Genomic DNA, 27,486 nt, shown 5'->3' with positions numbered 1-27,486 from the left:
CAGGAAAATGGGAGCTCTTCCCAGCGGGATGGACCCTCCTCGCCTCCACCTCCCTGCTGCTCCATCCAGAATTCCAAACTTTGGGATAATTCCCTGGGTCCCATCGCATATCCCTGCCCGCTCCAGTGAGGAATCCAGTGAGGATGGCTCCGGGAGCTCCTGTCCTGCTTTTCCCGGAGCTGCCGCCCACCCGCAGCATTCCCAGCACAATCCTGAGCCTCCTTCTCCACCTCCTCCTCCTCCCTCTGCACTTCCTCTCGGATCCCGGCGGAATTCCAGCCCTGCATCCAGCCTGGCTCTCCAGGCTCCTCCCGAGCTGCTCTTCCAGCCTTCCCCGGGAAATCCATGCGGATTCCCAGGCCTGCGTGGGGATCCTGGGGAGCCGAGGGAGTGCTGAGGCCCCACTGTGGATGGGAATCCTCCAGGCTCCGCATTCCTGGGAATTCCGCTCCTGAACCAGCTCCCCTTGGCACCACATTCCCTCCCATCCTTCTCCATGTGCTCCCTTCCCTCTCCTTCCATTCCCAGGAATCCCACTCCCTATTCCTGGGAATGCCACTCTCCATTCCCTCCCATCCCTCTCCCTCATTCCAGGCCCCCATTCCTGGTGGGATTCCCTCTGGCTCACACTGATCTCCTCAGTGAGATCCTCCGGATCCTTCTCATCCCTTTCCATGTGCTCCTGTCCCTCTCCTTCCTTCCTTGGGAATTCCACTCTCTGTTCCTGGGAATTCCACTCCCCAGTGCCTCTCATCCCTCTCCATGTCCTCCCATCCCATTCCGTGCCGCCATTCCCATGGAATTCCTGCTGGCTCACACTGATCTCACAGGGGTGATCCTGCAGCTCTCTCCCAGCCCATTCCCACATTCCCAGGGAATTCCCGCTGGCCCACACTGATCTCTGATCCTCCCATCTCATTCCCATCCCATTCCCCCATTCCTGCGGAATTCCCCGCTGGCTCACACTGATCTCCGCAGGGGTGATCCTGTGGCTCTCTCCCATCCCATTCCCACATTCCATGCCCCATTCCCAGGGAATTCTGGCTCACACTGATCTTCAAAGGGGTGACTCTCCCATCCCATTCCACGCCCCCATTCCCACAGAATTCCTGCTGGCTCACACTGATCTCCGCAGGGGTGATCCTGTGGCTCTCTCCCATCCCATTCCCACATCCCACGCCCCCATTCCCGCGGAATTCCCGCTGCTCACACTGATCTCTGCAGGGGTGACTCTCCCATCCCATTCCCACGTCCCCGTTCCCGCGGAATTCCCGCTGCTCACACTGATCTCTGCAGGGGTGACTCTCCCATCCCATTCCAATCCCATTCCTGCGGAAATCCTGCTGGCTCACGCTGATCTCCGCAGGGGTGATCCTGCGGCTCTCTCCCATCCCATTCCCACATCCCACGCCCCCGTTCCCGCAGAATTCCCGCTGGCTCACGCTGATCTCCGCAGGGGTGATCCTGCGGCTCTCTCCCATCCCATTCCCACATCCCATGCCCCCATTCCCACAGAATTCCCGCTGCTCACGCTGATCTCCGCAGGGGTGATCCCGCGGCTCTCTCCCATCCCATTCCCACATCCCACGCCCCCGTTCCCGCGGAATTCCCGCTGGCTCACGCTGATCTCCGCAGGGGTGACTCTCCCATCCCATTCCAATCCCATTCCTGCGGAAATCCTGCTGGCTCACGCTGATCTCCGCAGGGGTGATCCTGCGGCTCTCTCCCATCCCATTCCCACATCCCACGCCCCCGTTCCCGCAGAATTCCCGCTGGCTCACGCTGATCTCCGCAGGGGTGATCCTGCGGCTCTCTCCCATCCCATTCCCACATCCCATGCCCCCATTCCCACAGAATTCCCGCTGCTCACGCTGATCTCCGCAGGGGTGATCCCGCGGCTCTCTCCCATCCCATTCCCACATCCCATGCCCCCATTCCCACAGAATTCCCGCTGCTCACGCTGATCTCCGCAGGGGTGATCCTGCGGCTGGTCGGGCGCTGTTTCACCGTGGCCGCCCTGGAATCGGCCTCCACCAGCTCCGCCCTCAGCGCCGGCTCGGCGGCCGCCAGGATCTCATCCAGCTTCTCTGGAATCCAAGGAAAACCGGCTGATCCCGGGCAGTCAGCCCTGGGATCGCTCCCTTCCCACAGCTCACCCCGGAGAAGGGAGGGATTGTCCCTGCTGCTCCTCTCCCCAGCTGTTGGTTTTCCATGGATTTGTGGGGGCTGATCCCGCTCAGCCGGGGAATTCCATGGATGCTGTCCCACCCCACATTCCAAGGAATTCTCTGCCTGATGCTAACCAGCAAGTTCATCCCAAATTTTGGGTATTTGGGATGAGCCGAGTCCTGCCAGGAGGGTGGGAGATCCAGGGAATCCCAGGACACGGAGATGTCCATGGAATCCACACGGCTCCAGCACATCCAGCGTTTGTTTGGGATAAACTGGGATATTCCCAGGTGGAATGGACTCCCTGGATGATCCCAACTTTCCGTGTCCGGGGCAGGATCCAGTGCCCACGGATATTGGGAATACTGACAGAGCCACCACGGCCGTGTCCGAGCTCAGGGAATGGGGAGTGGGACTGGAATTCCCAGCTCCAAGATCCACCCTGGCACTTTTATCCCTTGGGAACACCAAGCTGTGCCCGGATGTGTCCCAGTGGATCCATTCCCTCGGGAATTCCAGCTGGAATCCTGAACCTCCCAATATGGGAAAAGGCAGGAGGTGGACATGGATTCATTTCCATGGATCCCACTTGAGCCGAGCCTACGGAATTCCCACCCGGAATGGGAAGCTGGGGCCGTTGGCTCCGTGTCACCTCCACCTGATGGTGCTTCCCAGATCCAGCTGGATCCGTATCCCACATTCCTGCCTTGGGAGAGGGACTGGGCACCTCCACCTGTGTCCAGGTGGGAATTGTAGCCCTGGAATTCTCCTGAAGCCAGGCTGGTCCATGGAATTGTGGGACATGGAATCCTGGTGTGGTTCGGGTAGGAAGGACCTTAAAGCTCATCCCATTCCATGGGACACCTTCCCATGATCCCAGATTTAGCTCTCCTGGAGCCCCTTCGGGCCCTGGAATGTGCTGGAAGCTCTCCCTGGAATCTTTTCTGGAAGAAAAGCATCCTGGATCCATCTCCAACCCTTGGGAACCTCCAGCTGATTTTCCTGATCCATGGGATCCTCGTGTGGCCCCCTCTGGATCTGCCTGATCCAGGGAAGGGTTGGGAATGTCCCTCAGACACTTCCCATGGTAATTCCTGCTCGGCTTCTTCCCTGCCCTATCCCCACGGGATCCCTGCTGGAAGAGCTGATCCCACATTCCCAGCTCCGTGGCGAACACGGAATGGGAACCACCAGGACAGAAAATCCTGGATCAGAAACTCCCAGGAGGGGTTGGGTGGGAAGGGACCTTCAATCCCATCCAGATCCAACCTTTCCACCAAAAACTTCCCAGTTTTTCTGAGGCCCTCACACGACATTCCTGGTACATCCTCAGGGTAGGAACAGTGGGATAATCCACATGGATCTACCAGGAATAGCAGGAAAAACTGCCTGGAACTGCCAGGAATAGCGGGATAAACTCCCTGGAACTGCCAGGAGAGGCTTTGGCTTTTTGGGATAAAGCTGGACACCGTCATTCCCGAGGATCCCACAGGGGACATTCCTGTGGGGAAAGCCCAGAGCAGGAATCACACCTGGGAGTGGCAGGGTTGGGAATTTTGGGATACAGGAGCATTCTGCCGGCGCCCAGCAGAATCCCACGTGGCCGTTCCTACTCCCGGCCCCATAATTCCTGGCATTCCAATCCCTGGCATTCCAATCCCTGGCATTCCAATTCCAGGTGTTCTAATTCCTACTGGAGCGGCTCCCGGACACCGGAGCCGATCCCAAATTCCCAAATTCCCGTCTGAATTCCCTGAGGCGCTGCAGGAGCAGCCACCCTCGGGATACCAGGATCTCCCCCCAGTCTGGATCCCGCCGGATCCCAGCGGGAGCTGGCAGGAAGGGGCGGAATCCCGGGAATTTCGGTTTCACTCACCCCCTTTCCTTCTCCGCATGGAGGCTTGGAATGGGAAACAAAAGACAGAATCAACGGCATGGAACAATTCCCGCCCCCATTCCCGGCTCCAGCCTGGCTCTTCCCACAATTCCCGGCCTCTGGCATGCGGGATCCGGCCTGGGATGTGGGATTTGGGCAGGGCACCTCGGAATTCCAGCCTTTATCCACTGGGATTGTCCCTCCGACCCGGGATTTGGGATTTATCCCAGCTCCAGGCTGGGATCATCCCTCACCCTCCTCATGGATCCAGGGAAGCCGGAGCGGGATTGGCTGGAATTCCATCCCAAGCCATGGAACATCTCCCAGGGCAATTCCCTGCATCCAAGCCCATGGATTTGGGCACAAGAGGGATTCTGGAGCATCCTGCTGGGAATCTGCTGCTCCAAGGGGATCGGAATGGCAGGAAAAGGGTCGGGAAGGGCACAGGGGGTGTTTGGGATCCATGGAAAACGGGGCGGGAAGTGCCCGGCAGAGCTTTCTTTGGGAATGTCCCTTTCCCTGACTGTTCCTCGGGAAGGAGAGCGGCTCCAAGCCGAAGAATCCTGGGAATGCTGATCCGCAGGAAAACCCGGAGTGAAGGATGGGAAGAGGATGGATCCCCTGTTTTCCCTGGAATGGCTTCAGCCCATTCCTTGATCCATGGGAATGAGCACCACAGTTCCCAGAAAAAATCATGGGAATTGTGGGATCAGAGCTGGAACAGCCTCCAGATCCTTCTCCCAGGATTGCTGCTCCCAATCCCTGTCCAGAAAAACTGGGAATTGCTGGGAGGGTGGAAGGAGGAATCCTAGGATCCGGGATGGGGGAAAAGTGGGAAAAAGGAGCTGGTCTGGCTCTGCTCCCAAGAATTCCCGCCAAAAAAAGAGCCTTTGGATTGGGAATAACGGTCTGGAAGTGCCGGGAATCAAGGGTGGGAATCCAGGAGGAGGCTCAGGATAAAATAAATCCCAGCTGGTCCAATATGGGAATTCTGGGATCTGATCCCACAGGATCTGGCTCCAAGGAGGAGCAAGAAAAGGCGTGGAAAACTGGGAAGGGCATGGAAAACCAGAGGGAATGGAAAAACAGGGATGGCATGGAAAACAGGGAGAGCAGGGGAAAAATGGAGAGCGCGGAAAACCGGGGAGGGCATGGAAAAAACAGAAGGAATTAAAAAAGAGGAAAACCGGGAAGGGCATGGAAAACCTGAAGGAACGGAAAAACAGAGAGCATGGAAAACCAGGATGAGCATGGAAAACAGGGAGTGGATGGAAAACCATGGAGAGCTTGGAAAACCAGAAGGAATTAAAAAAGAGGGAAGGCTTGGAAAACCAGGAAGGGCATGGAAAACCAGAGGGAATGGAAAAACAGAGAGCATGGAAAAACCAGGGAGAACACGGAAATCCACGGAGAGCTTGGAGAAACCAAGGAGGGTGTGGAAAAAACAGGGAGAAGATGGAAAACCAGGACAAGCATGGAAAACCAGAAGGGATGGAAAACCAGGAAGGGCAGGGAAGAACCAGGGAGAACATGGGAAAGAGGGAGGGCATGGAAAAACCAAGGAGGGTATAGAAAAACAGGGAGAACATGGAAAACCAAGGAAAACATGGAAAAATGGAGAGCATGGATAAAACAAGGAGGGTGTCCAAAACCAGGACAAACATGGAAAACCAAGAAGGTCCTGGAAGACAGGAAGAGGATGGAAAACCACGGAGAGCTTGGAAATCCAGAAAGAATGGAAAACCAGGAAGGGCATGGAAAAATCAGGGAGAACCTGGAAAAGGGAGGACATGGAAAACTGTAGAGAACATGGGAAGCCAAGGAAAACACGGAAAAATACAGAAACAGGGAAAAAACAGGGAAAGCATGGAAAATCAGGGGGAATGTGAGATCCTGCTGAGGCTCCAGGGTGCCACATTCCCAGATGGAAAATCCCAAATTCCCATGGAAGCTGGGGCAGCATCGACGGCCTCGGAGCCAGCCCAGGGACGCCCCAAAGTTTTCCCAGATTTGGGATCCCTCCATGGCCACGTGGCTGCTCCGGTGACATCCAGGGACAAAGTGCCACCAGATCCGGGAAAAGGGAAGGGATGGAGCGGGATCAGCTCCCACCCCGCCAAGGAGTCCTGGGGACATCCCAGGTGGCCACAGGGGCTGGGAAAAACCAGGAATTCTGGCAGCGGGAAGCAGGGAATGGTGGGAGTGGAGAGGATTTCAGGGAATCTGGGAATGTGGAGCGGGATGGGAAAGCAGCAGGAAATGTGGGAGTGGCAGCGGGGTGGGGGGGATGGAGCAATCCTGGAATTCTCCTGGAATTCTCCCAGGGCTCACCTGGAGCTCTCTTGGAGTTCTCTTGGAATTCTCCTGGAGCTCTCCTGGAGCTCTCCCAGAATTCCAGAGCTCTCCTGGAGCTCACTTGGAGGTCTCCTGGAATTCCAGAGCTCTCACAGAGCTCTCCTGGAGCTCCCTGGAATTCCAGAGCTCTCCCAGAGCTCTCCTGGCGGGGTTTGGGATCTGCCTGGAGAAGGGAAATCCAAACCTGGGACTGCCGGGTGTGGGAAGGAGGGAGAGGAGCGGGATGAGGAGCAGGATAAGGAAACGGGAAAGGAAGGAGAGGAGCAGGGAGAAGGACAGGGAATGGAGCTGGGAATGGAGCAGGAGTAGGGAAAAGAGCTGGGAATGGAGCAGGGAAAGGAGCAGGGAAAGGAGCTGGGAAAGACCAGGAGCAGGGAGAGGAGCTGGGAATGGAGCAGGAAGAGCAGGAACAGGGAAAAGAACAGGGACAGGAACAGGAGAAGAGAGAGGATCAGGGAGAAGGGCAGGAGCAGGGAGAAGAGCAGGGAAAGGGGCAGGGAAAGGATTAGGGAATGGAACAGGGAATGGAGCAAAGAATGGAAGGAGCAGGGAAAGGAGCAGGGAGAGGAGCTGGGAATGGAGCAAGAATAGGAGCTGGGAAAGGAGCTGGGAAAGGAACAGGAGAAGAGAGAGGATCAGGAAAAGGAGCAGGAGCAGGGAGAGGGGCAGGAAAAGGCTTAGGGGATGGAACAGGGAATGGAGCTGGGAAAAGAGCAGGGAAAGGAACTGGGAATGGAGCTGGGAAAAGAGGAGCTGGGAATGGATCAGGAATTGATCAGCGAATGGAGCAGAGAACGGAGGAGGAAAAGCAACAGGAGAAGAAAGGATCAGGAAAAGGAGCAGGAGCAGGGAGAGAGGCAGGCAGAGGATGAGGATCAGGAAAAGGAGTAGGAGGAACAGGGAAAGGAGCAGGGAAAGGAGCTGGGAAAAGAGGAGGGAAAGGAACTGGGAATGGATCAGGGAGAGGAGCTGGGAATGGATCAGGAATTGATTAGGGAATGGAGCAGGGAATGGAGCTGGGAATTAAACTGGGAATTGATCAGGAAATGGAGCAGAGAATGGAGCAGGGAAAGGAACAGGAGAAGAGAGAGGATCAGGAAAAGGAGCAGGGAGAGGAGCAGGAACAGGGAGAGAGGCAGGCAGAGGACGAGGATCAGGAAGAGGAGTAGGAGGAACAGGGAGAGGAGCAGGAAAAGGGGCAGGAGCTGGGAATTGATCAGGGAATGGATCAGGGAATGGAGCAGGGAAAGGAGCAGGGAAAGGAGCAGGGAAAGGAGCAGGGAGAAGGGCAGGGAGAAGGGCAGGGAGGGTATAGGGAGGAATGGCAGGAGCAGGGAGAGGAGCGTGGAAAGGAGTGAGGAAAGCGAGGAGAGGAGCAGGGAGAGGAGCAGGAGCAGGGAAAGGAGCAGAGAATGGAACAGGGAACGGAGCAGGAATAGGAGCTGGGAAAGGAGCAGAGAAATGAGCTGGGAATGGAGCAGGGAATGGAGCAGGGAATGGAGCAGGAGAAGAGAGAGGATCAGGAAAAGGAGCAGGAGCAGGGAGAGGAGCAGGAAAAGGAGCAGGAGCTGGGAAAAGAGCAGGGAAAGGAACTGGGAATGGAGCTGGGAAAAGAGCTGGGAATGGAAGGAGCAGGGAAAGGAGCAGGGAGAGGAGCTGGGAATGGATCAGGAATTGATTAGGGAATGGAGCAGGGAAAAGAGCTGGGAATAGATCAGGGAATAGATCTGGGAAAGGAGCAGAGAATGGAGCAGGGAAAGGAACAGGAGAAGAGAGAGGATCAGGAAAAGGGAGAGAGGCAGGCAGAGGACGAGGATCAGGAAGAGGAGTAGGAGGAACAGGGAGAGGAGCAGGGAAAGGGGCAGGAGCAGGGAAGGGAGCAGGGAATGGAACAGGGAAAAGAGCAGGGATAGGAGCAGGGAGAGGAGCAGGGAATGAATCAGGAATTGATCAGGGAATGGAGCAGCGAAAGGAGCCGGGAACTGAGCAGGGAATGGAGCAGGGAAAGGAGCAGGGATCAGGGAATGGAGCAGGATTTGATCAGGGACAGGATCAGGAATTGAGCAGGGACAGGATCGGGAATTGATCAGGGAAAGGATCAGGAACTGATCAGGGAATGGAGCAGGGAGAGGAGCAGGGATCAGGAATTGATCAGGGACAGGATCGGGAACTGATCAGGGAAGGAGCAGGGAATGGAGCAGGATGCCCAAGGCCAGAGCACATCAACCCCTCCACACCCACCTGGAGACTCCCAACATCCTTCCCACGCCCACCTCCGCCGGGATGCGCCCCCGGAGCGCCGGACATCCCTCTGGACATCCCTCTGGACATCCCTCTGGACATCCCCTGGACATCCCTCTGGACATCCCCCGGACATCCCCCGGACAGGGACGGCAATCCTGCTCCCCCGCGCCTCCCACACCCCCCACCGCCCCGGGCCCACGGCGCGCACGCAAACAGCTGGAAAACCGCTGGAAAACCCCGAGAAAACCGCTGGAGAGCGGCTCCCGAGCATCGCCCGCGGCTGCCCCGGGCTCCCCACGCCATCCCGGCCTTACCCAGCTCCTCCAGCTCGGCCGTCATGGATTTGGAGCGCAGCGTGAGCGTGGTGCTGGGCGCTCTCTTGGGCGGCGGCGGAGCTGCAAGGAACAGAGAGGGCATCTTGCACCGCTTCTCGCGGAATTTGCGCGGGGTGGCCAGGTGCAGGTGCCACTTCTTCTCCACAGCCTGGATCTCCTCGTACTCCCGGGACGAGGAGTCGCACTGCTGCAGGATCTTATTGAGGCTGCGCGTGGACGCGAACTTCTTCATGATTCCCGCCGGGAATGTGCCCGCGGCCTCCTTCGGGAATGCCGGCCCCCCCCTCAGCGCGGGGTGCGAGCCATGGCCCCGGAGAGGCGGGGGTGGCTGCCGGGGATGCCGGGAGGGATGCGGGAAAAGCGGGAATGTGTCCAGCCTGAGCTCGGGATCCTCTTCCCGCCTGGGCGCAGCCCCCGGAGCGCCTCAGCCCACCCCACCCTCCTCTTCCTCCTCCTCCTGCTGCTGCTGGCCGTGGATCCCGACCCTATGGAAGCGTCCGGCCGGGAGCTGCCCAAGGACACATGGCCCGGGATGATCCCAAAAGCTCCCGATCCCGCATTCCCTGAGCACACCCCCCCCCTCCCCGGAGCAGCGAGGATGAGTGGAAAGCTCTTCCTCTTCCTCCTCCTCCTCCTCGCTGCTCCTCGCTGACAAAGCTGGAATAACGCTCCAGGATTGCCATGGCAACGGCAGCTCCAAGGATCCCTGTGCCTGCGGCAGGGATCCAGCGGGGCGGATTCAGCCCCAGCCGGGCCCACACAGGCGCTGTCACCGGGGTGGGGGGGACACGGGAGGAGCCCCCCCCGGTCCCCCAGCGCCCCTCGGATCCCTTGGGAAAGCGGCCGCGCGGATGCGGAGGATCGGGAGGAGGGAAGCACCGGGAAGCGCCGAGGGGCAGCGGCTCACCCCGGGCTGCAGCGGCAGGAGCGGCCCGAGCGGCCCCGCCGGGGCTCCCAGCGCTGATTCCCGGCTCAGTTCCCGAGGATTATTCCCGGCTGAATTCCCGGCTGAATTCCCGAGGCTGCCAGCCGTTCCCACGGCTCGTGCCTTTGTGCCGTGACAGGATAATTGGAGCTCCTCGTGCCAGCAGCGCTCCCTCCTTCCCTCCCTTCCCTCTTCCCTCCCTTCCCTCCCCCGAGCCCCGCGTGCTGCGCTGGGAGCGGCCCCGATCCCGGCCCCCCTCATTCCCTGCTCCCATCCCCCTGCTCCAGCCCTGCTCCCATCCCCCTGACTCCATTCGCTACTCCAATCCCCCCGATTCCACTCCCTGATTCCATCCCTGATTCCATTCTCTACTCTAAACCCTGCTCCCATCCTGCTCCCATCCCCCTGATTCCACTCCCTCCTCCCATCCCCTACTCCCATTCCCCGATTCCATCCCTGATTCCACTCCAATTCCATTCTCTACTCTAAACCCTGGTCCCATCCCTGCTCCCATTCCCCCGATTCCACTCCCTGATTCCATCCCTGATTCCATTCCCTACTCCAATCCCCCTGCTCCCATCCCCCTGATTTCACTCCCTGCTCCCATCCCTGATTCCATTCTTTACTCCCATCCCCTGCTCCCATCCCTGTTTCCAGCTCCTGCTCCCATTCCTGTTTCCATCCATCCCCACTCCTGTCCTGCTGTTTCCATCCCTTGCTCCTGTCTCCTGCTCCCATCCTGCTCCCATCCCCCTGATTCCATCCCTGCTCCCATCCCCTACTCCCATTCCTTGATTCCATCCCTGATTCCACTCCAATTCCATTCTCTACTCTAAAAACCCTGCTCCCATCCCTGATTCCATCCCCCTGATTCTACTCCCTGATTCCATCCCTGATTCCATTCCCTACTCCAATCCCCCGGCTCCCATCCCCCTGCTCCCATCCCTGTTTCCATCCATCCCCTGCTCCTGTCCCTCCTGTCCTGCTGTTTCCATCCCCTGCTCCTGTCTCCTGCTCCAATCCCTCTGCTCCCACCCCAGCTTCCATTCCTGCTCCTCTCTCCTGTCCCGTGTTTCCATTCCCTGCTTCCATTCCTGCTCCTGTCCGTCCACTTCCATCCCAGCTTCCATCCCCTGCTCCCATCCCACCGTTTTCATTCCCTGCTCCCATAACTGCTCCCATCCCTCTTCTTCCATCCCTGCTCCCATTCCTGTTCCTGTCTCTCCTGTCCCTGCTCCTTTCCAATTTTCATTCCCTGCTTCCATTCTCTGCTCCTGTCCTTGCTCCCATCCCTCTGCTCCCATCCTGTTTCCATCCCCTGCTCCTGTCCCTGCTCCTGTCCTGTTTCCATCCTCTGCTTCCATTCCTGCTCCCATTCCCGCTCCCATTCCAGCTCCCATCCCTGCTCCTGTCCCTGCTCCTGTCCCTGCTCCTGTCCCTGCTCCTGTCCCTGCTCCTGTCCCTGCTCCTGTCCCTGCTCCTGTCCCTGCTCCTGTCCCTGCTCCTGTCCCTGCTCCTGTCCCTGCTCCTGTCCCTGCTCCTGTCCCTGCTCCTGTCCCTGCTCCTGTCCCTGCTCCTGTCCCTGCTCCTGTCCCTGCTCCTGTCCCTGCTCCTGTCCCTGCTCCTGTCCCTGCTCCTGTCCCTGCTCCTGTCCCTGCTCCTGTCCCTGCTCCTGTCCCTGCTCCTGTCCCTGCTCCTGTCCCTGCTCCTGTCCCTGCTCCTGTCCCTGCTCCTGTCCCTGCTCCTGTCCCTGCTCCTGTCCCTGCTCCTGTCCCTGCTCCTGTCCCTGCTCCTGTCCCTGCTCCTGTCCTGCTCCCATTCCCGCTCCCATTCCAGCTCCCCTCCCTGCTCCTATTCCAGCTCCCATCCCTGCTCCTGTCCCCTCGTTTCCATCCTCATGCTCCCATTCCCTGTTCCCAGTTTTCATCCCTCCACTTCCATCCCCTGCTCTCATCTGTCTGCTCCCATCCCTATGTTTCCATCCCCAGTTTTCCATTCCCTGCATTTCCATCCCGTTTCCATTCCCTGCTCCATCCCTGTGCTGCCATTCCCTGCTCCCATCCCCTCTCCTGCCCCTCCACTTCCATCCCGTTTCCATCTTCCTGCTCCTCTCCCTCCTGTCCCCTTTCCATCCCCGTTCCTGCCCCCTGCTCCCATTCCCTGCTCCCATTCCCTGCTCCCATCCCTCTGCTCCTGTCCCTCCACTTCCATCTCCTGTTTCCATTCCTGCTTCCATCTTCCTGCTCCTGTCCCTCCATCCCATCCTAATCCTGCTTCCCAAACTCCCATCCCCCTGATTCCAGCCTCTGCTCCCATCCTCCTCTTCCCATCTCCATAACTCCATCCCCTGCTCCCATCCCCATAATTCCATCTCCTTTTCCCATTCCCCTTTTCTCATCCCCAGAATTCCATCCTCTTTTCCCATCCAGTTTTCCCATTCCCATAATTCCACCCCCTTTTCCCACCCCTCTGCTCCCATTCCCTAGAATTCCAGTCCCAATCCCCTCAAACCCCTCCTGGCTCCTTCCTGTGCTTCCAGATGTTCCCGTCCCTCTGGACAAATCCCTGCCCTTCCCGAGCTCTTGGATCTGCTCCCAGAATCCAGAACCCATGGAATGAAATCCCAGAACATTCTGGGATCCCCCAGGACCATCCACACCCAGGAATTCCCACAGCACCTCCCTGGCTCCATCCCAGAATTCCCGGTGTTCCTTTGGGATCACCATCCTGCCCCCCAACACTCCTAGAAATTCCCAGGGTTGTTTCCCATCCCAATAATTCCCAGATGGAGCCAGAGCCTGGAGCAGCTGATGGGAATCCAGGAATTCTGGATCATGGGAATCAAAAGTGATTCCCAAATTTCTCCCTGAATTCCCAGCCCATCCCATTCCTCCCTTCCCACATCCATGAGCTCCCAAAACTCTTATTCCTTGTTTGCCACAATTCCAAAAATTCCTGATCTTGGGAATTCAAGCCATTCCCCAAAAACACCACAACTCCAGGGATTCCAGACCCTGGGAATTCAAGCAATTCCCAAAAAAACATCACAGCTCCAGGAATTCCAGACCTTGGGAATCCAAGCAATTCCCAAAAAACACCACAGCTCCACAGACGTGGTTGGGACCTTTCGGATCTTCCCTGCCCACCTCCCACATTCCCACAAATCAGCGCATCCCAGAAACTGGCACGTCCCAAAGATCAACAAGTCCCAAAAACGGGAACATCCCAAAAAAGGGGCGCATCCCAAAAACGAACACATCCCAAAAACAGTTGCATCCCAAAAGTGGGAACATCCCAAAAATCTTTGTATCCCAAACATTAATGCGTCCCAAAACCCAGTGCATTCCAGAAATCAGCACATCCCAAAAAACAGCACGCCCCAAAAATTAGCATATCCCAAAAAATGACGCATGACAAAAATGGGCACATCCCAAAAATCAGCACATCCCAAATGTCAACACATCCCAAAAAATGATGCATCACAAAAATGGGCACATCCCAATGTGGGCAAATCCCAAAATGGGGGCATCCCAAAAAATTACGCATCCCAAAAATCAACGCTTACTAAAAAATCAGCACATCCTAAAATCAGCAAATCCCAAAAATTTTCGCATTCCAAACATCAACGTGTCCCAAAACCAAGCACATCCCAAAAATGGGCACATCTCAAAAGTCAATGCATCCCAAAACAGGCAAATCCCAAAAGGGGCACATCCCAAAAATCAACGCATCCCAAAAAATCAATGCATCCCAAAAAATCAATGCATCCCAAAAATCTTCATATCCCCAAATGGGCACATCCCAAAATAAACACACCCCGATAAATCAAAACATCCCAAAAATCAGCACATCCCAAAAAATGGATATATCCCAAAAAATCTTCACATCCCAGAAGTCGGAATATCCCAAAAGAGGAACATCCCAGAAATCAATACATGCCAAAAATCAACGCATCCCAAAACATTGCACATCCCAAAATGGGCACATCCCAAAAATCTTCACATTCAAAAATGGGCACATCCCAAAATCAGCACATCCAGAACCGGTGCATCCCAAAAATGGGCACATCCCATAAAACAGCACATCCCAAAAATCTACACATCCTGAAAGTAGCGCATCCCAAAAATGGAAACATCCCAAAAGCCGGCGCATCCCGAAAACCAGCACATCCCAAAAACTGGCACATGCCAAACATCAACACTTCCCAAAAATTGGTGCATCCTGAAACTGGCACATCCCAAAAACCGACACATCCTAAAAAATGGACATATCCCAAAAATCAATGCATCCCAACATCAACGCATTCAAAAAATCAGTGCATCCTGAAATTGACGAATCCCAAAAACCAGTGTATCCCAAAAACTGGCGCATCCTGAAAACAATGGCTCATCCTGAAAGAAATGGAAGCATCCCCAAAAACCATCGCATCCCAAAAATCAGCACATCCCAACACCAACACATCCCAAAAATCAGTGCATCCTGAAGCTGGCACATCCCAAAAACTGGCACATCCCAAACATCAACACATCCCAAAAATCAGCACATCTCAAAAATTGGCACATCCCAAGTTGGCACATCCCAAAAATCAGCACATCCTGAAATTGGCGCATCCCAAAACCAGGTGTATCCCAAAGAATGGCGCATCCCAAAACCAGGTGTATCCCAAAAAATGGCACATCCCAAAAAACTGACATATCCCAAAATCATTGCATCCCAAAAATCATTGCATTCCAATGCCAACACATCCCAAAAATCGGCGCATCCAGAAATTGGCGCATCCCGAAGATTGGCTCATCCCAAAAAACAGCACATCCCAAAAAACCAGAGCTTCCTACCTGGAATTTTCCACCCCTGCCACTCCCACATCCCCTCCCGCCATTCCCTCTCTTCGCTGGCGCCACTCCAGCCCATCCTGAATCCCTGGAATCCCTGAAATCCCATAAACCAGCACATCCCAAAAGATGGCACATCCCAAACATCAACACATCCCAAAAATCAGCACATCCTGAAATCGGTGCATCCCAAAACCCGACGTATCCCAAAAATCAGCACATCCCAAAAATTGGCACATCCTGAAGTTGGCACATCCCAAAAAACGGCTCATCCCAAAAACCAGCACATCCTGAAATTGGCGCATCTCAAAAACCAGCATCCCAAAAATCAACACATCCCAAAAACTGGCACATCCTAAAAAAGGGACACATCCCAAAAATCACTGCATCCCAAAAACTGGCACATCCCAAACACCAACACATCCCAAAAATTGGCACATCCCGAAACTGGCGCATCCCAAAACCAGTCACATCCCAAAAATCAGCGCATCCCAAAAACCGGCACGTCCCAACCTTCCCACCCTGGAATTTTCCACCCCTGCCCCTCCCTCTCCTCACTGGGGCCGCTCCGGCCCATCCCGAGCTCCCGGAATCGCGGAATTCCCGGGAACTGCGGCTCACCCTTTTTGCGGGATCCCTCCTCGGAGTCGGGCTTGCGGCTGACGGACACGACTTTCATCAGGAGGTGATTCCCACCCTGCCGGATCAGCGCCACCACCTGCTTGTGCCCCACCTTCACCACGTTCACTCCATTCACCTGCATTCCCAAAAAAAAAAAAAATAAACATGGATCAGAATACCCAGTGGGGGAAAAAAAAATACTGAAGTAGTCCGCAAAAATCCCATTTTTCCTGGGATTTTCCCCCTGGCTTTTCCCATCTTTTTGGGGCAGTTGGGAGTCACCGCCCAGTGATGGTGAGGAGGAGATGGGAATTGCCAATTCCTGCTGGGAGATTCCCAAAAAAATGGGGTTTTCCTGGGTTTTTTGGAGCGTCAGTCATCGAATGTTCAGAATGGAGAGAATTCCCTGGAAAACCATTCCATGGATTGCAGTAAATCCCATGGGAACTTGCTCATGGAAAGGGGTCAACTTGGGGAGGGAGGAAAGATCCAAGCCAGGAACCTCGGGAGGGTTTTGCGATCTGGATAATCCTGGATAATCCCAGATAATCCCAAAGTCTGTGGAATGGCAATCCCTGGATTTCTGCTCTTTGCTCTTGGTGAAGGTTCATCCCAAGATTCCTGGAGTTCTTCCCAATGCTCCGTGTTTATCCCATGGATCCATCCCGAGGGACGGCCCTGAGCCCATTCCGGCTCCTTTGCTCTGGGAAACGTCGGATCTGCCAACGATCCCACACAATGATTCCTGGGAATCCAAAGGATGAACCTTCATCAAGAGTAAAGAGCAGAAATCCAGGGATTGCCATTCCACAGAATTTGGGATTATCCAGGACTCTCCAGATCCCAAAATCCTGCCAAGGATCCCGGCTTGGACCTTTCTCCCCTCTCCAAGACCACCCCATTCCATGAGCAAGTTCCCATGGGATTTACTGCAATCCATGGAATGGTTTTCCAGGGAATTCTCTCCATGTACACCCAGCTCCTTCCAAACTGCTGGAATTCCACACCCACATTCCAGAGCCAGGAATTTCTGGATCCTCACCCCTTTTCCCACCTCCTGAATCATTCCCAGCTCCCATCCCAATCCCGCTGGATCCATCTGCCATCCGGGATCCACTTGGGAATTTCCAGGAGCTCAGGAATTTCGTCCTTCCAGGATCTGCCACATCCAACCAAAAAAATCTGGGAGAAATCCAGAAATTTATGGGAGAATTCCCTTTTCCCAAGGGAATTCCCAAGCCTGGAACCTCCATTCCCTGCCAGGCAGGGTTCGCTGGAATGGGAAATTCCCGAGGTTCTCCCGTCAGCATTTCCCAGGTTGGGAATGAAATCCTGGAATCCAGGAATCCCAGAGGCTGGGAAATCCCACTGGGAACATTCCCAGCACTGCCATTCCCACCCATGATCCATGGATTTGAAATCCCTTGGGAATGGTGATTCCCACTGCCCCGCTCAGCCCATTCCAATCCTTCCCAACCTTTTCCATGAAGGATTTTTCCCAAATATCCCATTCCTGACTCAGCTTGAGGCCGTTCCCTCTCATCCTGTCCTTTTTCCCTGGGATCAGATCCTGATTCCCACCTGGATCCAGCCAGGGAATTGCTGGGAATTGTCTCCCTCTCCTAATTGTCTTTATTTCCACCTGAATCCCACACTCTTGAAAGAATTCCAACAAAATCCTCGGGATAACCTGAGCCTGACCTCCACCTCCACTGAATTCCTTGGGATTTCAATCCCGGAATTCCCTGTGCTCCCAGTTCATCCCTGCCTTGATTTCCCTCAATTCCCCCACTCCGGAAAACTGGGAGAGCCCAACGCTCATCCCGAGCCTCCGGAATTCCAGGGCTAAGCAGCATTCCCAGACCCCCCCTCCCGCAGATCTCCGGGATCCGCTCTCCCAGCCCGGTAATTTGGGAATGGGTATTTTTAGGAATTCCTCTCTCCTTGGTTACTGGGAAACTTTGCGTTCCGAGACATCTCCTGGAGAAATCCGAGCTCCGCATTCGTCCCCAACTCGGAGCAGAACATTCCAGCTTTTTTTCCCCGCACCAGAATATCCCAAATTTTGAGCATTTCCATAAAAAAAATGGAGCTGGATCAGCCTCTTCCCTCTTTCCCCCCCCCCCTCCAGCTCCCGATGCTCCCAAATTCCCAATGATCCGAAATCCCGGCCTTTGATATTTCCTCGGATCCTTTTTATCAACCTCCCACGCTCCGGAGCCGGAATTATCCGCATTTCCTGCTTTTTTTGCTTCCTGACCTTTCCAGCAGGGAGAGGATCTGGGAATGTTTCAGCGCTCCCTCATTCCCACAATTCCAGAGGTGGAATTTTTGGTCCCAGAGGATTTCTTCCCCCCACCCTGGATTTTTGGGGTCCATGTCCTTCAAAAAACTCTGGAATTTTGTTCACTGGGATCATGGAATGGTTGGGATTGGATTGTCCCATTCCCACCACTGCCCAGAGCAGGATTTTTCCTCATTCTCAAAGAAAATCATGGAATTGTGGAGGTTGGAAAAGCCCTCAGAGGCCGGAAAAACCCACATTCCCAAATCCAGGTTTTTTGAACATTCCCAAGGATTTGACTCCACCACTGCTCCTTCCAAAGCTTCCCAACCATTTCCATGGAGCAACATTCCCAAATATCCCATCCAAACCTCCCCAGGGAATGCTGGGATCCAACCTGGAGCCGTCATTCCAGTTTTCCTTAAAAAAACCCTCAGGATAACAACACAATCCAGCCCTTAATTCTGGAAATATCCACGGATTTCCAGCCATGTCTGTATCCCAGATTCTGGGAATTCCCACCCGGATCCTCAAGGAATCATGGAATTCTCATGGAAGTGGTCAAAGTTCTCTGCTTCCAAGGGCCCTCATGGAAAAAAATCCAGGATTTTAAACCTCCCAGGATGGGGAAGAGACAAAAGGCTGGAAATCCTGGATTTTCCTCTGGAATTCCGGTGGGATTTTCCCAATCCCACCCCCGGGGAGGTCCGATCTTGGCAATTCCCCAGCCTGGCACTGGGAATTTCCTCATGGAGCCATTCCCGGAATGTGGTTCATGGGATCATGGAGTTGTTGGAGGTTGGAAAAGCCCTCGGAGATCAAATCCCAGAATTCCCAGCTCTGCCAGAGCCACCCTGGATCCAGGTCCTCCAAACCCACTGGGATTTGATTCCCTTCAGGAGGAATTTTCCCAATTTTCAGCCTAAACTGTGGCTGTTCCAGAGGCTGCTCCGGTTTTTTCGGGAGGAATTCCGACTGGAATTCAGGGCTGGAACTGGCACCGAGGGCAGCTCGGGAGAGCTCCGGGAGTGACCCAATTCCCAAAGGGAATGTGGGGACTCTGGATCCCTCCGGATCCACACCTGGAGAATTCCAGGAACTCCTGATCCACACCTGGAGGACTCTGGATCCTCCTGACCTGGAAAACTTCTGGAAGCTCCTGATCCACATGCTGGGATGCTGGATCCCTCTGGATCCACACCTGGAAAACTCCTGAAAGCTCCAACACCTGGAGGACTCTGGGTCCCTCTGGATCCACACCTGGAGAATTCCAGACCCTCCTGATCCCAGCCTGGAGAGCTCCTGGCACTTCCATCACCCGGAGGACTCTGGATCCCTCTGGATCCACACCTGGAGGACTTCTGGAAGTTTGGAATCCGCAGGAATTTCCCCATGGAAAGGGGGTCAGGCCTTGGCCGGGGCTGCCCAGGGAGGTTTGCAGTGCCCATCCCTGGAGGTGTCCCAGGAATTCCTGGAATTCCACTCAGTGCTCAGGGCTGGGGACCAGGCCCAGCTTGGACTTGGTGCCCTTGGAATTCTTTTCCAAGCCCAGGGATCCTGGGATTCTGAGGAGAAGCACACAGGAACAGCTCCAGGATTTTGGGAAGCCTCTCCCGGGCACGGGACATTCCCGGTGTCACAGTGGCCCCAAAAGGAAGTTCAGGGAATATGCGAGGCTGGAGCTGGGAAATTATCCATGGAAAAGGCGGAGAGGAGGAAAATCCGGAAATTGGATTCCAAGGACAAAATGAGCTCCCAGTGCTTGGAGGGAAAGGGACAATTCCCAGTGGGGAAGAAAGAGCACAGGGAATTCCCAAAACAGCTCCTGAATCCACTGGAACGAATCCAGAGGAGGCCCTGGATCTGCTCCAAGGATGGAGCCCCTCTGGAGCCAGGCTAGGAAAACCTTCCGGATCCACATCCAAAGAACCTCTGGAAATTCCACGACCTGGAGGACTCCATATCCTCCTGACCCATACCTGGGAGAATTCCAAAACCCCTGGGCAATTCCCAAAATTCCCGGGGAAGGAGTGGAATTCCAGGAGGAGCTCACCTCGATCAGAAAGTCCCCCGTGCGCAATCCCGCTCTCCAGGCGACTCCTTCCACATCCACGGATTCCAGGTACTGCAGCGCTGGGAATGCCGGCGTGGGCGTGAACTCCTCAATCGGGGTCTCGGCTGGAAAACACAACGGGAAAGGGAATTGAGGGATTTCCAAGGAAATTCCATAAGGGAAGGCTCAGCCTGTCCACAGCATTCCTAAAATCATGGAATTACGGAGCTGGAAAAGCCTCAGAGCGCAACCGTTCCCAGCAGTGCCAAGGCCACCACTGATCCGTGTCCCCGAGTGCCACATCCATGGATTCATGGATTTGAATCCCACCCCTTGTCCTGTCCCTGTTCCCACCTCAGTGATGGAATCAAAGGTGGAGCCAGTATTGGAATCAATGATGGAATCAGTCATGGAAATAATGAAGGAATCCAAGATGGAATAAATAATGGAACTAACAATGGAATCAATGATGGAATCAATCATGGAAATAATGAAGGAATCCAAGATGGAATCAATAATGGAACTAACAATGGAATCCAAGATGGAATCGATGAAGGAATCGATGAAAGAATCAATGAAAGAATCCAAGATGCAATCCATAATGGAACTAATGATGGAATCAATAATGGAACTAATAATGGAATCAATGAAGGAATCAATAAAGGAACCAAAGAAGGAATCAATGATGGAATCCAAGATGGAATAAGTAATGGACACAGTCACATAACTAATAATGGAATCAATGATGGAATCCAAAATGGAATCCAAGATGGAGCCAATAATAGACTCAGTCATGGAATCAATGATGGAGTCATGGAGTCATTTGGGTTGGAAAATTCCTTGGAGAATGTAAAATCCAACCGTTCCCAGCACTGCCAAGGCCACCCCCCATCCCTGTCCCCAAGTGCCACATCCGCATGGATTTGAATCCCACCGGGAATGGGGATTCCACCCCTGTGCCAGGGCTAGAAAAACCTTTCCAGGTTTTTTCCTGGAAAGGAATTTTCCCATTATCCAACCTGGAGATGCCCTGGCACAGCCTGAGGTTGTGTCCTCTTATCCTGTCCCTGTTCCCACCTCAGTGATGGAATCCATGATGGAATCAATGATGGAGATAATGAAGGAATCCAAGAAGGAATCCAAGATGGAATCAATAATGGAACTAATAATGGAATCAATGATGGAATCCAAGATGGAATCCAACCTGAGGAAAATCCATCCAATCAATCCTTCCTGCCCTCCTTATCCCAAGTTTTCCCTTCTCCCTCTCACTTCCAGCTGAGTCCTTCCCCTGGAGTCGCGGGGTCTCTTCATTCCCAAATCCGCCTGGAGCGGATCAGAAGCCGGGAGAAATTCTCATCCCTACAAATTATCCCAATAAATGGATTGTTAGGAGGGAACGGAGCCCAGATTCCCGAGGTGACCCCGGTGGCCTCTCCTTTGACCTCCTTCCAGCAACATTCCCAACGTTCCCCTCCCTTCCCGCCAAATCCAGGCCTCTGATCCCACCCAGATCCAAGACTTTTCCTCCTCTCTCCGTTTTTTCTCCCGCATTTTAGGCGGGATTTTTCCACTCCGGCACGGATCACACCCAGGGAACCTTTCCCTGCCACCCCTCCATGTGCTGAAGCTTCTCAGCTGCTTCCCACCAACGGCTTTCCACGATTTCTGCCTTTCCTGGGAGAAGTGGCAAACGCTTGACAGCTCATCCCTATTTTTAGACATTCCGACGGAACGTCGGAGCGCTCTCCAAATCCTCCAGGATCCTTCCAGGATTCCATCTCCTGCTATCCCAGGCTGCTCCAAGTGTCCGACCTGGCCTTGGACACTTCCAGGGATCCAGGGGCAGCCATGGATTCTCTGGGATAAATTTCACGGAGCGAATCCCACATTCCCATGGATCCCATCGCATCCCATGCCCATCCATCCCCTGAGTTATCCATGTGTCATTCCAGGCACTTTTCCAGCTTTTTCCGTGGGCTGGGAGCCACCAGCCCACGGCGGGTGCACGTCGTGATCCAGGATTTGTGAAGCGCTGCCGGAGCCTGAAGGATTTGGCAAACGGGAAAATGCTCAGGAACAGGGAATTGTCTCCCTGCGGAGTAATTCTGGGAGCAGAATTTTATCCAGGATGGGTCAAAGGGACACAGGGACAATTCTCACGATCCCAGATTTCTCCAACCTTTCCTTGGAAACTCCAGGGATGCAGGGGCAGCCCCAGCTGCTCTGGCAATTCCAGCCCAGCCAGGAATTCCTCATGGCCAAGATCCCATCCATGGCTGCCCTCTGGCACTGGGAGCCATTCCCTGTGTCCTGTCCATCCCTTGTCCCCAGTCCCTCTGCAGCTCTCCTGCAGCCCCTTCAGGCCCTGGAATGTGCTGGAAGCTCTCCCTGGATCCTTCCCTTCTCCAGGAGAACACTCCCAGTTTTCCAGAGGGAAGCTGATCCAATCCTCTGGACTTGCTCCAGAATTTCCAGGTCCTCCTGGTGTCGGGAGCACTGGAGCTCCCCCTGGAATGGTTTGGGTGGGAAGGGACCCAAATCCCACCGAATTCCAACCCTTGGACACTTCCCACTATCTCGGGCTGCCCCAAGCCCTGTCCTGGCCTTGGGAATTTTTATCCCAGGTTTTCCAACCCCTGGGGATGGAGAAGGAAGCAGAGATGGACATCCTTGCTCCCAGCAAATCCTGGGAATCTTGATCCATCTCTCCCAGCTCAGACACCCCCAAAACCAGTTTGGAACCAAACCATCTCAACCCAATCCAGGGAATGCTCCAGTGGCGGAAATCATGGAAAATCCATCCCTAAGTGCCCTCCCAGGGAGGAAATCCAATGGGAAGAGTCTCCCATCCAATGGGAGAACCAAACCAAAAAACTGGGAATTAAATCCAGGAAGTTCCCACTGGGAATGAGGGGAATTCCCTGACCAGGAGGTTCAACCTTTCCCACCAAAACTCCGGACTCAAAATTCCGGGAAGCGCCATTGGAACCCCTGATTGGACGCCCTGATTGGGGAATTGGGAATTCCTGGGTTTAAATTCCCACAATTCCCAGCTGGAATTCCAGAGCCAGCTGCGGGAGAAGCCCTGGCAGAGCTGGGTCACCAGGAAGGATTGGGAGCACCAAAATCCATCCTGAAGGGACAAAATCCATCCGGGAGGGAAGCAAATCCCAACCTGGGGACACCAAATCCCATTCAGGAGGACAAAATTCCATCCTGGAAGCACTAAATCCCATCCTGGGGACACCAAATCCATCTTGGAGAACCAAATCCCATCCTGGGATTGGGAAATGTCAAACTCCATCCTGAGGGACCAAGTCCCATCCTGAGGAACCAAAATCCATCCTGAGAAACCAAATCCCATCCTGGAGGACAAAATCCCATCCTGGAGGCACCAATTCCCATCCTGATCATCCCTGGAGTGGTCAGGCAGCTGGAGCAGATCCCCATCCCACGGATCCCAGGAAGTTCCAAACCCAGGGAATTCCCAAAGGATCCTCCAGTCCTCAGCGAATCCCAGCAAGCTCCGAGCTCATGGAATTCCCAAAGGATCCATTGATTCCACAGATCCTGGCACGTTCTGAGCTCATGGAATTCCCACCTGGAATATCCAACCCCCAAGCCCAGCTCGAGGCCGTTCCCTCTCCTCCTTTCCCTTGGGATTGGCTCCTTCAGAAGATCCACAGGAAGGAATAATCTTGGGAATTTTGGGAATGACCCGGTTCTCTCCAGGCAAACCGAGGAAAGCTCATCCCATCCAGCAAAAACTTGGATTTGTTCCCTTAATTTGGATTTTAGGACACATCCCTGTTATCCCTAAAATCATGGAATGGGTTGGGTGTGAAGGGCCCTCAAAGCTCATCCCATTCCAGGATGGAATTCCATGATCCTAGGCTGCTCCAACCTGGCCCTGGGCAATTCCAGGGATCCAGGGAGAGTCACAGATTCCCTGGGAATTCCCAAGGAATTGGATGTGGGGCAAGCCCAGCTCTGAGAGCTGCAGGGACCGGGATAAATGGGAATAACTCAGATCCCTGGGATGGAACGGGATGGGGTGTTCCCCTTGGGAACTGGGGAGTGCCGGAGCTGGGATGGGCTGGGAAGGACCCCAGGGTGGGCAGAGCCTTTTCCCTGGAAGTGCTCCCATGGAATGGGAAAAATTCCAGGGAGGAATTTGCAGCAGGAAGAGCAAATTCCTTTGAGGATCATCCCAAAATCCGCCTCCCTCCTTCTGCCCGGGATGAAGCTCCAGCCCTGCCTTTTCCAGCCCCTTTTCCCTCTTTTCCCCACAGGCCTGGAGTGGTTTTCCAGGAAAATCCAAAGGGAGCAGTGGTGACATGGATGGCGCAAATTCCCAATCTAAAATCCATGGAATCCCAGCCCAGAATCCATGGAATAGCGGGATGAGGGGCTGGGAAATGGGGAGGATTCCAAGCCACTTCCCTAACTTGGGAATACTGCTTCAGAGGGAGCATTCCCAGATTGTGGATCTTCCATGCCAGGACCCTTCTGCATCTGTGCGCTTCCTGTGTCCCACAGAATTCCCAAATCCCACAGAGCCACACCCCTGCTCCGAGCGCTTCCCTCAGCCTCGGAACACGAAGGGAAACCGGGAATGGCAGGAGAGTCAGGAAGGCAAAAAAGAAAAAAGGGGAAAAAACCAGGGAAGTGGATTAAATTTCCCAGTTTTCCCGACACAAAAACTGTGGGATTGATCCTGGAAAAAAACCCCATGGATGCCATTTTGGGCCCCGAAGTTTCACTTGGTGCTCCAGGGATGGAAAGTCCATAGGGAATGGGAGAAAAATTCCCACTGGGATGCAAACCTTGGGAGAAAGGACAGAAGGCCATAAATCCAGGAGTTCTCCTGGAAAATCCCATTCCAGGCTGGATCTGCAGCTCTTCCCAGCTTTCCTCCCACGTGGAAAACGGCTCCGCTGTCCCTCTGCTCCTGGGAATGCCGGGGGTGGAGAGGTCTCTCCATCCCGAGCTTCTCCCGCCTCCTCTTCCCTAAATCCACAGGAACATTCCCAAGTCTCCAAGGCATTCTTTTTTTTTTTTTTTTTTGCAGCAAAAATGTGGAATTCTGGCCAAAGGAGCCATGGGAAACTCCCAGGAAAGATCCTGGACCTGGGAGAACCCCGGGATGAGCCGGGAATGAGCTCCGGGGTGGGAGCAGCAGGAAAAGCTCTCCCGGTTTTCCCCAGGGATCCCAAAAGCCCCCAGCTCTCCCCGGCCAAAATCCAGGGAAAAGCTCCAAGCACTCCAACCCCAAAAAGCCACGGATGGAGCTGGGAAGGGGCTGTTCATTCCCTCAGGGAAAAGGAGTGAAAATTCCCAAAAATTCCAAGCAGCACCCACACCAAAACCCCCAGAAAGTGGGAAAGGAGAAGAGGGAATGAGGGAAGGAAATCCCTTTGGAGCCCCCCAGGATTGTTGGGAATGGGGCTCTGGAGCTGGGCAGGGGCCGTTCATCCCTCCGGGAAGCAAAGTGACAATTCCCAAAAATTCCAAGCAGCATCCACAGAAAACCTCCCAAAAATTCCGAGATAGCCACGATGGCAGCAGGACACTGCACTGAACCGGAGAAATCCGGGGAGGAAAATCCCTTTGGAGCCCCCCCGGATAACCGGGAATGAGAATCCCGAGCTGTTCATTCCCTGGGGGAAAAGAAGTGAAAATTCCCAAAAATTCCAAGGCACCACCAGCACCAAAACCCACAAAATTCCGAGAGAGTCACGATAGCACCAGGACATGGCACAGAACCGGAGAGAACCGGAGAAATCCAGTGAGGAAAATCCCCCTGGAGCCCCCCAGGATTACTGGGAATGAGGATCCTGAGCTGTTCATCCCTCAGGGAAAAGCAGTGAAAATTCCCAAAAATTCCAAGGCACCACCAGCACCAAACCCCCCCAAAACCCCAAACCCACAACCCCAGACCACGACACCGAATGAGCCAGGGAGGAAAATCCCTTTGGAGCCTGGGAATGAGAATCCCAGGAATGAGAATCCTGAGCCGTTCATCCCTCAGGGAAAAGCAGCGACAATTCCCAAAAATTCCAAGCCACCACGAGCAGCACCAGCCCAAAATTCCGAGAGAGCCACGATGGCAGCAGGACACGGCACTGAGCCAGAGAAATCCAGGGAGGAAAATCCCCTTGGAGCTCCCCAGGATTGCTGGGAATGGGGCTCCGGAGCCGTTCATTCTCCCAGGGAAAAGGAGAAAAAATTCCCCAAAAATTCCAAGCCGCCACGAGCAGCACCAGCACCAAAACCCCCAAAATTCCGAGAGAGCCACGATGGCAGCAGGACACGGCACAGAACCGGAGAAATCCGGGGAGAAAAATCCCCTTGGAGCCCCCCAGGATTACTGGGAATGAGGATCCCGAGCCGAGCAAGGGTTGTTCATTCCCTGAGGGAAAATGAGTGAAAATTCCCAAAAATTCCAAGGCACCACCAGCACCAAACCTCCCCAAAACCCCAAACCCACAGCCCCAGACCGCAACACCGAATGAGCCAGGGAGGAAAATCCCTTTGGAGCCTGGGAATGAGAATCCCGGGAATGAGAACCCTGAGCCCTTTCATTCTCCAAGGGAAAAGCAGCGACAATTCCCAAAAATTCCAAGCCAGCACCAGCACCAGAAGCCCCAAAATTCCAAGAGAACCACGATGGCAGCAGGACATGGCATTGAACCGGAGACATCCAGGGAGGAAAATCCCCTTGGAGCCCCCCAGGATTGCTGGGAATGGGGCTCCGGAGCCGAGCAGGGGCTGTTCATTCCCTCATTCAGGGAAGCGAACTGAAGATTCCCAAAAATTCCAAGGCACCACGAGCAGCACCAGCAGCAAAACCCCCAGAACTCCCAACCCACAACCCCAGACCACGACCCCGAAGCGAGCCAGGGAAGAAAATCCCTTTGGAGCCCCGCAGGATTAGCGGGAATGAGAACCCTGAACCATTCATTCCCGGAGGGAAACGGAGTGAAAATTCCCAAAAATTCCAAGGCACCACCAGCGCCAAAACCCCCCAAACCCCACTCCACGCCATCACCCCAACCCGATCCCCCCAGCCCTCTCCCCAACGCTGCACAACCACGCCGCTTCCCGGGGGAGAAAAAAACCGTAAAAAACCCCGGAAAAAAAAAAACCGGGGAAAAAAAAAAAAATTCCTAGGAAAAACGGCTGGAAAAGCGGATCCGGGCTTACCTTTGGCCCCGCGCAGGACGAAGCCGAAGCCCTCATGCTCCCGCTTCTGCAGCACGGCCGTCTTCTCCTCGATGATGTAGTCACTGGGCAGGAAAGAGCACAAGAGAATGATGCCAGGGTTAGAGCGCAGCACCATCGCTGCCAGCGCCGTGGCCTCTGTCACCAGCCGGGGGTGGCCCTGTCACCAGCCGGGGGTGGCCTTTGTCACCAGCCAGGGGTGGCCTTTGTCACTCTTCGCATCCAGCCTTTCATCTCCGCAGGGATCGTTGCTTCCCCTCCCTTTCTTTCTCTTTCTTTCTTTCTTTCTCGCTCTTTTTTTTTTTTTTTTTTCGCCCTGGATTTTTTTTTTTTTTTTTCCCCTGGTTTTTTTTTTCCTGGTTTTTTTTTTTTCTTTTCTCTCCCCGGATTTTTTTTTTTTTGCGCCCAAAGTCACACCAAAAAGACGGAAGCGACTTTTGCCTCGGCGTGGAGGAGGAGGAGGAAAAGGAGGAAAAGGAGGAGGAGGGAATTAAATAAAAAAAGAAATCGTGGATGTCCCTGCTGCCCACCGGGCCCCTCGCAGTCACCTGCAGAGGAATGCAGG

At 54.5% G+C, this 27,486-nt stretch overlaps 1 protein-coding gene across 1 annotated transcript in view; it reads right to left on the bottom strand.

Moving 5' to 3' along the window:
- SHANK3 (SH3 and multiple ankyrin repeat domains 3) overlaps window positions 1-27,486 on the bottom strand; it is a gene marked incomplete at its 5' end in the record, with an annotated part of 110,378 nt that overhangs the window by 29,724 nt on the left and 53,168 nt on the right. The window contains 6 exons of the mRNA XM_041476055.1: window positions 1,960-2,087; window positions 4,046-4,069; window positions 8,959-9,039; window positions 15,358-15,493; window positions 19,695-19,819; window positions 26,904-26,986. Coding sequence (XP_041331989.1) covers window positions 1,960-2,087; window positions 4,046-4,069; window positions 8,959-9,039; window positions 15,358-15,493; window positions 19,695-19,819; window positions 26,904-26,986 — 577 coding nt within the window. The remainder of the gene's footprint in view (window positions 1-1,959; window positions 2,088-4,045; window positions 4,070-8,958; window positions 9,040-15,357; window positions 15,494-19,694; window positions 19,820-26,903; window positions 26,987-27,486) is intronic.

Source organism: Pyrgilauda ruficollis, unplaced genomic scaffold, assembly GCF_017590135.1.
Source record: "Pyrgilauda ruficollis isolate IOZ18807 unplaced genomic scaffold, ASM1759013v1 scaffold373, whole genome shotgun sequence".
NCBI lineage: Eukaryota > Metazoa > Chordata > Aves > Passeriformes > Passeridae > Pyrgilauda > Pyrgilauda ruficollis.
This window is presented reverse-complemented; position numbering and strand designations above follow the sequence as displayed.